Source organism: Lissotriton helveticus, chromosome 1_1 (assembly GCF_964261635.1).
Source record: "Lissotriton helveticus chromosome 1_1, aLisHel1.1, whole genome shotgun sequence".
In the NCBI taxonomy this organism is placed as follows: Eukaryota; Metazoa; Chordata; class Amphibia; order Caudata; family Salamandridae; genus Lissotriton; species Lissotriton helveticus.
This window is the reverse complement of record NC_136057.1, coordinates 1799310781-1799324359: the sequence shown is the minus strand read 5'-3', so window position 1 is coordinate 1799324359 and position 13579 is coordinate 1799310781. Positions and strand designations below refer to the sequence as shown.

At 48.7% G+C, this 13579-nt stretch overlaps 1 protein-coding gene across 1 annotated transcript in view; it reads left to right on the top strand.

The window, feature by feature from the left end:
- The first annotated feature begins 2263 nt into the window (after nucleotides 1-2263).
- MGP (matrix Gla protein) overlaps nucleotides 2264-13579 on the top strand; it is a 35574-nt gene continuing 24258 nt past the window's right edge. The window contains exons 1-3 of the mRNA XM_078659200.1: nucleotides 2264-2324; nucleotides 7210-7386; nucleotides 11206-11241. Of these exons, the coding sequence (XP_078515326.1) occupies nucleotides 7326-7386; nucleotides 11206-11241 (97 nt within the window). The 5' untranslated portion in view covers nucleotides 2264-2324; nucleotides 7210-7325. The remainder of the gene's footprint in view (nucleotides 2325-7209; nucleotides 7387-11205; nucleotides 11242-13579) is intronic.

The following is a 13579-nucleotide window of genomic DNA, read 5'->3' as shown; positions in this document are numbered from 1 at the left end:
CTTGTCCAATCAGAAATCATCACTTGATCTTTGCAATTTATCTGAAGAATGTTGCATCCGAGAGGTGTGTTCAATGCTGATCATTAATTTCTATCTGCTTCATTTAAATCCTAGCGAGGTGTAAACATATTGCCATCCATGCACATCCTGGGCATTGGGTCTGATCGACCTGCTGGAAAGACTAGTGTGAGTGCCGGGATATGAAACAGGCATGGAGGTGAAGGAAATAACGTAATGTTATTTATACGAGCAAGTTCAAGAAAAAGGTAGAGAAAGGAATTAGGAGGTGGGATGAAAGAAGAGAGGACAGCAGGAATGAAGGAGGGAAGAAAGGAAACAAAAGTGAAATTGCTTATATGCCCTGGAGAAACACGATCCTCATGTTTTTGATTCTTGAGCACAAAAGCATAAACACTATTGACCACTGAAAACACTGAATAAAATCCACCAGAATACACAATAAATAGAAACTAAAAACAGGAAACCTCTTTGATATATTTCATTAGCACTGATATACCTAAGAAAGTGTTTAATTGTGCCTTATAACTAATCAAGAAAGAACAATAAAAGAGTGAGATACATCAAGAAAGAACAGGCAATAACGCAGAGAATGACAAAAGTGGTATTTATTTATGTGTTTTTATATAACAGTAACTTTACCCGAAGGTGTCAGGGACCTTTACAATAGAACCATTTACATTGCATAAGGACTTCAGATTACACGAATTACATAAAAGATACAAACAGATAAACTCTAAATTCACATAAGAATGGTAGTGAGTACATAAGTCTACTATAGATAATAGTGGTTACAGTTACATATATACAAATTGCAAATTCACTCAAGATTACAGATTAAGAAGGGTGTGGCGTCCAGTGGGGTGCTACAGACTCCAGTGGCCTTTGTCACAAAGGTAAAAAATGTGCTGAAGATCAACATGACTGTCTAAAAACATGCAGCCCAGGACCAAAAAATAATATTTCCCTACTTGTTTCTTTTCTCATCATACACTGTGCTCACTCATCAGGCTCGAAAGCAATGAGGAAACCCCTAAATGAACAGGACTAGGGAGAACCTGCCTCCCCAGCCCTATAAACCCTAACATCATGGGGTGCCAAGCTTGAGGCACTTGGCGTAGTGCATTATGCAGGTGGCCGCTGTAGAGTGAGCAAGCCACAGGAAATGCTGAGCAGAACACGCGCAGGCACTGCTGACAGCCTTCAGGCGCTATACACTGGCAACATTCTGAGTGAATGCATTAATCCTCCCCGCTCTTGCCACCACCTCCTGAGCTACCTTATTTCAAATGTGATCTGAGGGTGACCACAGATATCTGTAGCAGGGGCATTAGCTCGCTGAGCTGTCTCTGGGATTCAGACCTGTGGCCTGCTGGTTACACACATATCCCTGCAACAGATGCACTAGTCTCCTGAGCTATCCTGGTCTAGTTTTAGTGTTTCAAAGATGCCTAATATAGGAACGTTTTAGCTCTTGGAATGCTGTTTGAATCCTGTCTATTGTTTCGGTTATAACTACTCCTGTAAACTCTGTATTAATGATTCTGTGGTACTCACATACATTGTCATTTTTCCGAAATGCCTGTAATTCTTGGGGGCACTCAGGTGCCCCCTGGGGACTACTCAAACTGCAACAAATACATCATATATCTGAGATAAAGCTTTGGCTTCACTTGTCATCTACACACCCCTCTTTACGGGAGTGCATTGATTTAACCCCAGAGGTCTTTCAATTAGAAGAGACCTTTGACCAAAAAGATGTTCTCAGATCGCTGCAGCAGGGGCATTAACACCCTGCCCTATCTCGCTGAGATTGAACCTGTGGCTTGCAGGTAGCACCCACATTCTCTGGCGTAAACACATCAACCCACTGCGCTCTCTCACTGGTAACTGAACCTGTAAACTTACACAACCCCCTGCAGCAGGTGCATTGACACCATGAGCATAGTACGGTTGATGGTGACTGCAGCTCCCAAAATGTGGAAAGTGTTACCTTGGCTTCTCCCTCCCTGTCCACGCCACCCCCTCGGTCCCGGTGCTGTGGTTTGGGCAGCTTCCGAGGCCACCTCTCTGCCCCCAGACTGGCTCGGATCCCACCCTCCGGCCTGACCTCAGTCCTCGGGACCTGCGGCTTCCTCCCCCGGCCAGGGATGTGTGGGGGGCGGACACAGCCGGCATTGATGCTCCGGGAATAAATAGGAGCTCCCGGGCCAGGGCCAGGGCAGAGCCAGCCAGGAGCAGCCAGACACCTGCGGGACTTTCCATGAGTGCGGCAGGTGGAGCCTGAGGCCAGCTGCCCGAGCGAGGTGAGCGCCGACGGGGGGCGCCGACGGGGGGCGCCGTGGCAAGAGAGGGGGCGGGAGACTGGGGGAGGCAAGGGGTGATGGCAGGAATGAGGGTGAAGAACTGGGGTGCTGAGTTAGGGCAGGTCTGGGAGAGCTCTGGCCAGTACTGAAACAGTGAGGCCAGGCGAGTGCAGAATTGTGAGGTCGAGTGCACGACTTGGGGTTCTGCTCAGCGAAGACAGAATTGGGGTGCAGGAGAGAGGTCAGTACTGGGTTGGATGTGGCGCAGGGCTCCTGAAATTATGCGGCAGGCAAAGCCAAACTATGAGGCAGGGTTGAGTAAATAATGTAGCTAGAAAAAGCTAATTATGTGGCATCACGTGGCACATATTGCAATAGTATTACTTCTTTATTTCGTCATTATTAAACTTGGGAGCACTGTATGGGCATTGGCTACACTTCATTAGTGCCAGTTTAACACAAAGCTACAGAAATAAGCAACAGAAAGATGACCAGTCCAGTTTTCCAAAGGGCCTTTCACTATGCAGCAACATGTGTCGCTGCATTTTCAGTAATTTTTGAACTGTCTGAGCTAGAAGCAAAGTCCTTTTTCGTTAAAACTGCAGATTATGCGGCAGAAGCTGGATTATGTGGCAAATGCGGAATTTTTTTAATCATGTGAAAATCGCTGCAGCCACACAATTGCATAATTTCCGTGGCCCTGGTGTAGGGTGAGGCCAGGGACGTGGGAACGAGAGCATGATGAGGGCAGGATAGAGTGCAAGGCGAGGGCAGGTTTGGGGTACCGATTGCAGAAGGGTGAGGGGTGCACAATGACGGCAAGGCTGGGATGCAGGTTGAGGGCAAGGCTGAGATTGAGGGCAGGACGGTGGGGGTTCATGCTGAGGGCAGGTCAGATGGCTGCAGGGTTGAGGGCAGGTCGGTGTGCTGGGCGAGGGAACGATGGGGTGCTTCGACTGTGGGTGTGTGAGACTAGCTGTCTGAAATGAGAGTGTGGTGAGGGCACACCTGGTCGAGAGAGGGCAGGGCTGGTCCAATCAAGGTGTCGGGATGACTAGGGAAGGCAAAGCTGAGGGATGCTGGGGGGATTGGAAAAAGCACTGAGAGAGTTCCAGGCACAAGTGGGTGAGTACCCCTTAAGGACAAGTCTGGGGGAGCTCGGGTAGGACTCGCGGAGTGCTTTGCAGAAGTTAGGGATTGTTGCGTAGCACAAGGAGCATGCAGGGCAGAGGTGAGGGACTATTGGGCAGAACTAGGGGAATGCAGGGCAGAGGCGAGGGACTATTGGGGAGAACTAGGGGAATGCAGGGCAGAGGTGAGGGACTATTGGGCAGAACTAGGGGAATGCAGGGCAGAGGCGAGGGACTATTGGGGAGAACTAGGGGAATGCAGGGCAGATGTGAGGGACTATTGGGCAGAACTAGGGGAATGCAGGGCAGATGTGAGGGACTATTGGGCAGAACTAGGGTGCTGCGGGGCAGCAGCGATGGATTGCTGAATAGGACCGGCCTGAAAGGGTGGCATGCAGAATTGGTGTTGGCTGGCAGAGTGCGGGGGAGGGCATGGATGCAGCTGGGCAGGACTGGTGAGTGTTGGGAAGGGTGACATAAGCATTGGGCATGCCTGGGCGAGTGCTGGGCAGGAGGGAGGGCTGCGTGAGTGCTGTACTGCACTAGCCTAATGACAGGAAGCACTAGGAGAGTCCTGGACAGGACTGGTGATACAAGAGTTCAGGGCATCATCTGAGCGACCCAGGCACGCGTCAGGATGGAGTGACAGTTAGGCGTAACATGGAGAGCAGGGTGTGTCACGCCCCCATGGGCCATTCCTAAAGCGATCATCCCCAGCTACATCAAAGACTAACAGATTCACCTCAAATTCATGACCGAGACTAGCGCCTTCACCCACAAACTGACCACAGACAGCGCTATTCCCTAAACTATGTTCAAAAGACACCTAAGCCTTCGGCAGAGATCTAAATGAACTGAATTACTCCCAACCTGGCACTATGGCCAACACTGCTATCCCAAATGATCACTAAGGGCAAATCTATCACGACGCCTGGGGCAAAGGCCAGCGCTGTCATCCCACGGGATGGTCATAACAAGGAGATATACGCCCTACCTATGTGCAAACCCAACTCTTAGGACCTTTCGGCACCTCTGGGCAACATTATCACCCCAGCATTGTACCCAGGCTTGTCCCATCTTCCAACATTGGAAGAAGATCAATGCTTTCATTAACAATGAGTCCAAGGCCAAGAGCATCCTGCTAACCGATGACCAAGGCTTGCACCTAGGGCCAAAGGTGACTCAGTTATTCCCAAAGAAGGCAAAGGTCACCACAATTGCTGCTCCCTCCCCGTGGCAAAGGTTCTTGGGGCCATTATGTAGAACTGGCCAAGACATTCATCCAACCTCCTCTCAAGTTATGGCAAAGGCCTATCATGGTTAACACCACCATCCCTATCTCATACCAAGACCAGTGGCATCTTCCAATCTGGAGCCAAGGTAAACAACATCACTGAACCAATGGTCAAGGGGACATAACTGAACCCAGTGTTAACGCCAGGGCCATTTTGAACTGTGGGGCCAAGGCCAATGCTATGGATCCATTACATGAAAAAGGCCAAGGGGAAGGATGTAGCCTAACGGCTAGGGCGGTCGACCTCAAATCTGGGGAACCGGGTTCGAGTCAATGGCGCTCAACATCCTGTGATTCTGGGCAAATCACGTAATCTCCCCGTGCCTAACAAAAATGAATGTGTCCTTATGTAACTCAACTGGTGCTCATGTAAAGCGCTCTGATACCCAATTTCGGGTCAAGTCCGCGCTATATATAACTTTGGAAAATAAAAATGCCTTCATACATCTTGGGGCCAATGCCTTCATACGAAACGATGGGTATGATTAAACAGAATTACTCCTAACTTATGTTGAAGGCAAATGCTATGGACTTGTAACCATGGGCAACTTAATTATCCAACCTAGACCAGGGTCATGGTCTCTGCCTAATCCATGGCCAAGGTCCATGCTATCATTGAACTTTGAGATTTGTCCAATTCTAGGGCCAGGACAGCATTATCATTAAACCCTGGGCCAACACCCAAGGCGAGTGGGACTTGCTACAGTCCTGGCCACCACTCTCATCCCAACCTTGTACTAACGGGAATGCCATTGTCTCAATTCACAGCAAAGGCTGATGCACTCTCAAAAGCCTAACTCCATTGCCCAACCAGGGGTGTTGGCCAATGTCCTATGCCACAGCCAAGAAACACATAAACACTGCCAAGCTACAAAGAAGGCCAGGGTTACTGGGGCCCATCTGTATCAGTGACCAAGAGTATCATTTTGACCTATGACTAATGCCAATGTCATTGTCCACACCATGGCTACGGCCTACTTCATCATCTAAAGCTGCAGCCAAGAGTAATGCCACAGTCCATACCTGAGACCTAGGTGAAAACCACTATCGCTACCCGTTTTTAACGCCAGTGATTCTGTCGCCAATCTCGGATCAAAAGCAAAACCATTTCCCAATCTGGTATCAAGGAGAATATCATCACCACCATCCCAACCTTCAACCAAGGCTACCATCATCCTACCTGTTGCCAAGGTTAATGCCATCATTGAACTTGATGCCAAGGATAACGCCTTAGTACTGCATAGGGTTACTTTTAACCTGCTCTACCCATGTCCAGGGTCATCAGCCCACCACTCGATATCAAGGCCGACGCTCTTGACCTGGTCTGGAGCCCAGAGTAGCACAAGTTCGCAATATAGGGTCAAGAGTACTGTCGGCCCGCCTAAGCCTGAGGCCAGCAGCATCAGCCCAAACTTGTTCTGGGAGTAAGCGTGAGATCTAACCTGGGCCAAGGTAAAGGCCGACACTAAATCACCGGACAAGGTCACTATCCTGAACAATGTCCAAGACAGAATTTAATACACAGAACCAGACAGTGGATCAACTCCTCATCAGGCACCCTAAAGGCAGAAAAATTTACCAATCACTCCATAAAGTGTATTTTTGTGTGCAAATCTTTAACAATGCCCACTGTCCAAGAGCACCACCCCAAGCCAGGGTAAAATATTGTTATAATACTTGCATTAAAGTTGCACCATCTCAATATATAATTTCATGAGTGTACATGAGTATAGAAAATGAAGAAGAAGATTTGTCCAATAATACAATTCCTTCCTTCAGGGTGTGTATTATGTTCTTTATTTAAGTGTTCACAAATGGTGCAACTTTAATGCAAGTGTTATAACAATGTCCAAGACAGAAGTACGCCCAACCCAGGGGCCACAGCCTACCCTGTCGTTCTGACGCTAAGGGCAATCTCACTGTCCCATCCTGGGACCATGGCCATCTCTAGATGAGGAGGGTGGGCCACCTATAAAGAGAGTCGGTTTGGGGCCCCACAGACAGCTTCTGACACCAGAGAGCCCGGTCTTTCCATGATGGAGACCCTATGCTTGAGCAGCGCGTGTCCCAGATTCACTTTCTCGAGACTCCCGCAGGCAATCCTTTCCCCTCCCTTCTTTCTGTCGATCATTCCCTCTCCTCACTCTCTCCCAGCCCGCGTCTGCCCTCCTTCCCACCCCAACCCCTCTATCATTCTTTAACACTTGCCAATATATTTCCAAGCACCCCTCTGCCCCACTCCTCCCCTCCCCCAGCTCCCTGCCTGTTGGTTGTATTACAGTCCAAGAAAGTGTTTTGAAAATGTTTTTCCCTCTATGACTTCTGGCCAAAAATAACTCCCTCTGCCCCCACACCACGTCTCAGCCCTCCCCTCAAACCCTTCCACCTCCAGCCTAAACCCCTCCCTTCCTCCCAGATGCCTGATTCTACTTAAACACCGCATATTCTGTCTGCACCTCAGAAGAGCAAGCGCCCCGAAGACCAGACCTCGAGACAAGAGCGGACTCCCCCTGAGAGGCGACTGAAGACGGACCTGAACCCCCTTCCTCCGACCCATCGGGCACAGGAGCCAGCGCCATGCGGACCCTCCTCGTCCTCGCCCTGCTCGCCCTCTGCGCCATGGTGACCCTTGGCTCTGGTAAGAAAAGAGGGCAATACAGACGTATGGGTGTTGGTGGGGGAAGGGGGGGGGGTGGGTGGGAGCAGGTGCGTTCAAACCAAAACCAGACTGGAGCCGTCTGTTTGAAACAAGGGCAGGTCCTGTGAACGTCCAGCTCAGTCAGTGCACCTCAGCCCTTCCTGTACCACACTGTGCTGCTCCGGTACTGGGACCAGACTCCGCTCAGTCAGTGCACCTCATTCTGTCTTGTAACGCACCATCCGTTCCAGTACTGGCACCAGACAGTGCTCAGTCAGTGCACCTCAGCCCTTCCTGTACCACACTGTGCTGTTCCAGTATTGGGACCAGGCTCCGCTCAGTCAGTGCACCTCAGCCCTTCCTGTAACACACTGTGCTGCTCCAGTACTGGGACCAGGCGCGGCTCGGTCAGTGCACCAGTGTCCTGTCCCCGCCACACCCCTTTATATTCTAGCACTGAAACTCAGGCGCCGCTGTTCCCAACCCTGATCTGCACACCCCTCCTATTGCAGTACCGGGACCCATACACAGCTTGCCCCGTGCACCCGAATCCTGCCCTGCACCCACACCTGCTGCCCCAGTGCCAGGGTCCACACAGCTCTGCCAATGCACCCCGACCCTGATCCTCAGCACGTGCGGCCATTCGCCCAGTGGGCCTCTCTCAGAGGTCTGTCCACGCGCCTGAACCCCAGCCTGCACTGCCTCTGCTGCCCCAGTGCCAGGACCCACACACAGCTCTGCCAATGCACCTCAACCAGGGCCTTCCGCTTGGAATGCTGTCTGAAGACTGAGGCCATATGCAGCGTGGCCAGCACACACGTTTTCTACCCCACAGCCCTTTTTACTGCCGCAGCCCCCCAGCCCACACCAGCTCTGCACGTTTTTCCAGACATGCAGTATCTGGGCGCTTCAAATACTAGAGCCCGTGCCGAGCTGTGCAGTGCACGTCCACCGTGCAATGCAGCACAGGGGCCCATCAGTGGCTCTGCCAGTGCACCTCCTCCCTGACCTGCAGCGCCCCCTGCTATTCCAGGGCCGGATTCTGCACCCAGCTCAGCCAATCCACCTCTCTCCCGAGGGACAGCCCTCTCGGTATTGCAGAAATGGCTCCCACGCGGTGCGCGCACCAGACCCATAGCCATCCAGACATTCCAGTACTGGGGCCCCCACCTGCCTCTGCCGGTGCTTTTAAGTCTTGTCCTCCGGCATCCATGTTTTTACAGTACTGGAGCCAGCATACAGCTCTCCAGTTCCAGCCCGCATCACCCCTTACTATACCCACACAGAGCGCAGCCTATGCCCCTCACTCATATGCTTTAGCCCCTCCCAACCCCCGTCCCACTGATTTGTATATGTACAGATGGGGTGGCACGGTGAGCAAAAGAATGATGGATTTAACCCAGATCTCCTGACTGAGGGTGAATGTTTTGATTTGTTCTGCATGCCTCCCATCAATTGCGTGTCTTTTGCATCCACATATTCCAGTACTGGTGCCCCCACCTGGCTCTGCCAGTGTTTTTAACTCTTGAACTGCAGCCCCCGGCTATCACAGTACCGGAGCCAACATACAGCTCTCCAGTTCAAGCCCCGGTACCCAGTGGTGGCTGTACCAGTGCAGCAGCACACCTGCTACTCCAGTACTGAGCCAAACACACACACCTCGGGTAATGCTCCCCATCCTTCCCTCAGCACACACGCACCCCAGGGCATGTGGGCGGTCCTGGTGATAACGGATTCCCATCATGTCTGCTGCAGCCTCTGGCTGCTGCTGGCGCCAGATGAGGAAATGTGCTTGGTATTTCCTCCAGAACTGCTTCGCTTGAATTCTGGAATATTGGCAAGTCTGAGGGGCCTGGTTCATTTGCAAAGTGCATTCGCTGCAGAACTGCAGAAACCCAATATGCTTCAAAAAATAAATGTCTGTCTCCAACATTTTCCTCTCTCTTCACACTCTCTCTCATTTCTCCCCATGTTGACTTCACTTTTATACCTTCAATTATATGTTTTTTTATCTTCAACTTTCCTCCTGTTTTTTAACACAAACTTTATTACAGGTTCAATATTAGTAGGCATTACAGGAGAATGAGATTTTACTTAGAACAGGAATACAGTCTCAATCTCAGTATGCCGAAAAAAGGAACACAACAAGGATTGAGAAATATAACCCCCCCACCCCCACCGGATCCCAAGCCAACCAAAGCCCAATGTGTCACCTATGAACTGTCTCATCTCATGTTAGGGGGTAAGCGCATGTGGGTAAAGTCTGGCTATGGACCTGGCAGCAGTGGTGTAGGATGGGGGGTGAGGTGGGTGCGGGCCGTCCTGGGTGTCACCACTGAGGGGGGTGACAAAATGGCAAAAATTAGTGTTTTAAACACATATTTTTGCCATTTTGTTAAGCCGGGGGTGACTGGTGTTATCACTGAGGGGATAACAAAATGGCAAAAATTAGTGTTTTAAACACATATTTTTGCTGATTTGTCAAGCCGGGGGTGACAAGAAATTTTCCGCACCAGGTACCACCTGAGCTTGCTACGCCACTGCCTGGCAGAACTGGTGGAGTTGGAACCTCTGTAGCACACAGTTACCCAAGGGCGCAACCAGCGCCGGTCCCTCACGAGCTTCCCCACCACACCCTGGTATCACTGGGAGATCAGATCCTTGTGCTTTAAAGCCCTCCAATAGCATATCCCATTCCATGGAGATTGGAGTTTTGCGCAGCCCTCTGTATTCCTCCTGCCGGAGAGCTACACTTCCGGCAAGACCCCAATGATGGACCACCTTCCACCAGTCCTCCACCCTCTGGGCCAACGGGGATTTCCAGCATCTAGTTAGTATATAGGCGTTTCGCCCGTAGTAACGCGGGGTTCGTGAATCGCACTGCACCTTGGAACCTCTAGGTCTCAGGGCAGCCTACGTATACAGTGTTCTATGTTATCCTACGGGGCCTGCCTTGTGACCTCACCCAAGGCTCCCACTAATCCCAACCAGTAGTTTGAGAGTTGCAGACATGTCCATAGCATGTGAATCCGATCTGCCCTATGCTTTAGGCAACAGGGTCACATCTAGGATGCCGAGGATACATCTGACTGATTTTGTGTGGTGTTAAATATGCCCTGTGTAGTAAAGGAAATTGAATGAATTTGAACCTCAAGTTGCGAGATACTTTTTTGGGTATTTAAGCATGCAGACCCACTCCTTATCTGAGAGTTGCCTAGTCTAATCCACCTCCCAGCTACCTTTCGAGGACGCGAGTGATGCCATAAGTTGGTTTTGGAGCCCTTTGTACAGCAATTGCACTTAATACCAACCGAACCCCATCGTGCTAGCTTTCTTTCTTAACTGTGATTTTTTTTCTTTTTCACTCCATGTTTGCATCTGTCTGTCTTTTTTCAGTTCCGCCTATCACTCTGCCTGTTTACTTTATTTTTCTGCATCAATGTTTTCTTTTCTTTTTAGCCTTTTCTCATTGTCATTTATTTTCTTTTTGTTCCCCGTTCTGTGCGTACTTACTCTTTTCTTCTATTTGCCTTTCCATCCCACATCACTTGATTGCTCTGATCATATTTTCTCTATACCCTTTATTGCTTAATTTGTTACTATCACCTTTCGGTATTTAACATTTTTTTCCTTTTTTTTATTTTTATATTTCCCCTTTCCTGGTCTTTACTGTTCCTCTGCTTTCTTTTATCTCTCATTCTTGTCCCTTTTTGTTCTTTCTCATTCTATCTTTTTGGGTATCCCCTCTGCCATCTCTCCTTTGCCCCACCTGTAATCAACAATATCTTAATCTCCTTATTTCTTATTCTTTTTCCTCAGATTCTCAGGAGAGTCACGAGTCCTTTGAGAGATACAGTAAGTGAATCGACACATGTTTCAGATTCCCTGTTCAAGCTCGAGACCTCTTGGCTCTCTGTCTAGCTGTAGAACAGCAGTAGGGGAATACCACAGTGAAGGGAGAAGCTTAGTCAGTGAGATTGGGGGGGATGGGTTAATCTCAGATTTTTGGACTAAAAAATGATAGGTCGATGGGTGAGATGAGCATGGTTCAGGATGGACTGTTCTCATGACGAAAAGGATGTATGACATTACAACGCATGGTTTTACATCGCATGCTTTTACAACACGGTTTTTACAACGCATACCATTACAACGCATAGTGCTTTGGGGCGCTGGATAGTGAATAGTTTAATTTACTATTCCAACTCCAGTCCCCGTGGATATAAGGGAAGGTGTTGGACAGTAAATTAAACCTATTCCCTAACGTAGAGCGCCCCCCAGCGCAATGCGTTGTAATGGTTTGCGTTGTAAAAGTTGCGTCGTAAAGGCACTGCGTGGTAAAAGTTGCGTTGTAAAGGATGTTTCCCGACTAAAAGGATCAGTACTGATTTGTATTAGGTAGGCGTCTGTCAGGAGTGGAACAATGGACAAAAACAATGGTCTGGTATGCTACCCCAAGTGATTGTCAATATTTATACAATTTACAAACATTCCTCCCATCACCTTTTGGGTGTTTGATTGCCAGTAGTATGCCTGGAAACCTGAGACTGGTCAAGCTTTCCAGGATTACTACAGCCAATGTTTCTGAATTCCAAAAATTAGTAAATTTGCACCAACTCAAGGACTCTTTGGGTGGAGATTTAGTATACTTTTTTGTATATATATATATATATATATATATATATATATATATATATATATATATATATATATATATATATATATATATATATATATATATATATATATATATATATATATATATATATATATTATTATTTTTTTAAGTTTCCAATCCAGAAAGTAAATAAGTTAAAACTTCTTAGTGCAATGCGAAACACCCGCACAGACATACCAGACCCCATCCAGGGGCGTGTCACACACCAAATACCCCCTGAAGCTTCGCCCCTGTCCACACATATAAATAATACAGAATTGGGGATGCTCACTTTCTAAATCAGCTTTGAGGATCCAACATACTGCAAGTTTAATGCAGCAGCTATCCAGCACTGAGGGCTGCTCTTTGATTCAAAGATGCATCTTGTGGCAACAGAAACCAGATTTTAACAGCTTGGTGTTCTGTGCTGCTCAATCACCCTTTATTACACATGTCATGAGCAACTTAGAGTTTGGTAACATAATTTGGTATCAGTGGTCCAGCAGGTGGAGGGTTCTGAGGCCAGGGACTGTGTGTGAGTGGGGGTGGGGGGGGCAGGGGAGAAGAGCACTACACCAATTATAGATGTTTTATCTATTGAACAGGAGACTAGCATGCTTGTTTTAGGGCCAATGGCACTCTGAATATGCCAATGGGTAACAGCCACTTGTGAGGTTCCTAAACGGTTACACGTCAGAATATCAATAACGGGGATATTTTCTGACAACAATATTGAGGCCTAAGTATCATTTACAAAAAAATCACTCCATGTCGATTTTCTATTGTTATCTCCAATGAGATGATATTTTTGTAAACAATATCTAGGAATTAACTTCAATGAGGTGATATTTTTGTAAGCAATATTTAGGACAACATATTTTTGTCCACCCATATTTAGGCCACAATATTCTGGTACCCTATGCCCTGAACAAGTCCTTCTACCTATTTGACACATGTGTCCTATTCAATAACCTAAGTCAACAGCTTACCACCAGTGGCGGCCGGCATGGCTCGTGGGTGGTGGGCCAGGCATGGGGGGTGGTCACGTGGGGGGAGGTTGTGTGTAAAAAGAAATAAACACTTACCTTGCCAACGGGTCCCACGTCTCCGCTCCTGCTCTCCTCGTCTTGACTTGAGGAACAGGAAGAACAGCCAGGTTCCCCTGACCAATCACAATGCTGCAATGCAAAATTGTGATTGGTTTAGCACCCAGGCTCCGTCTAACCAATAACAACACTGTACTGCAGTGTTGTGATTGGTCTGAGCGCCCTGGTTCAACCCTCAGCCAGGAAATGGGGTCCTGGGCATGTTTTCTATGCAGGCTGTAATGCAGCCTGAATGGAGGATAGGGAAATTGACCATGACTGTTTTGGGTGGCCTGAGAGGGCTGGCCAAACAGTCATGTGCACTTAGGAGTGGGCAACCCACTCCTCCCCTGCCTCAAGTGCAGAGCAGCCCCACCCACCCGTCTGCCCGCAAAGCAGCACAAAACATAAAATGATAATAATTTTCTTTCCTCACGCTGCACTGCTTAAA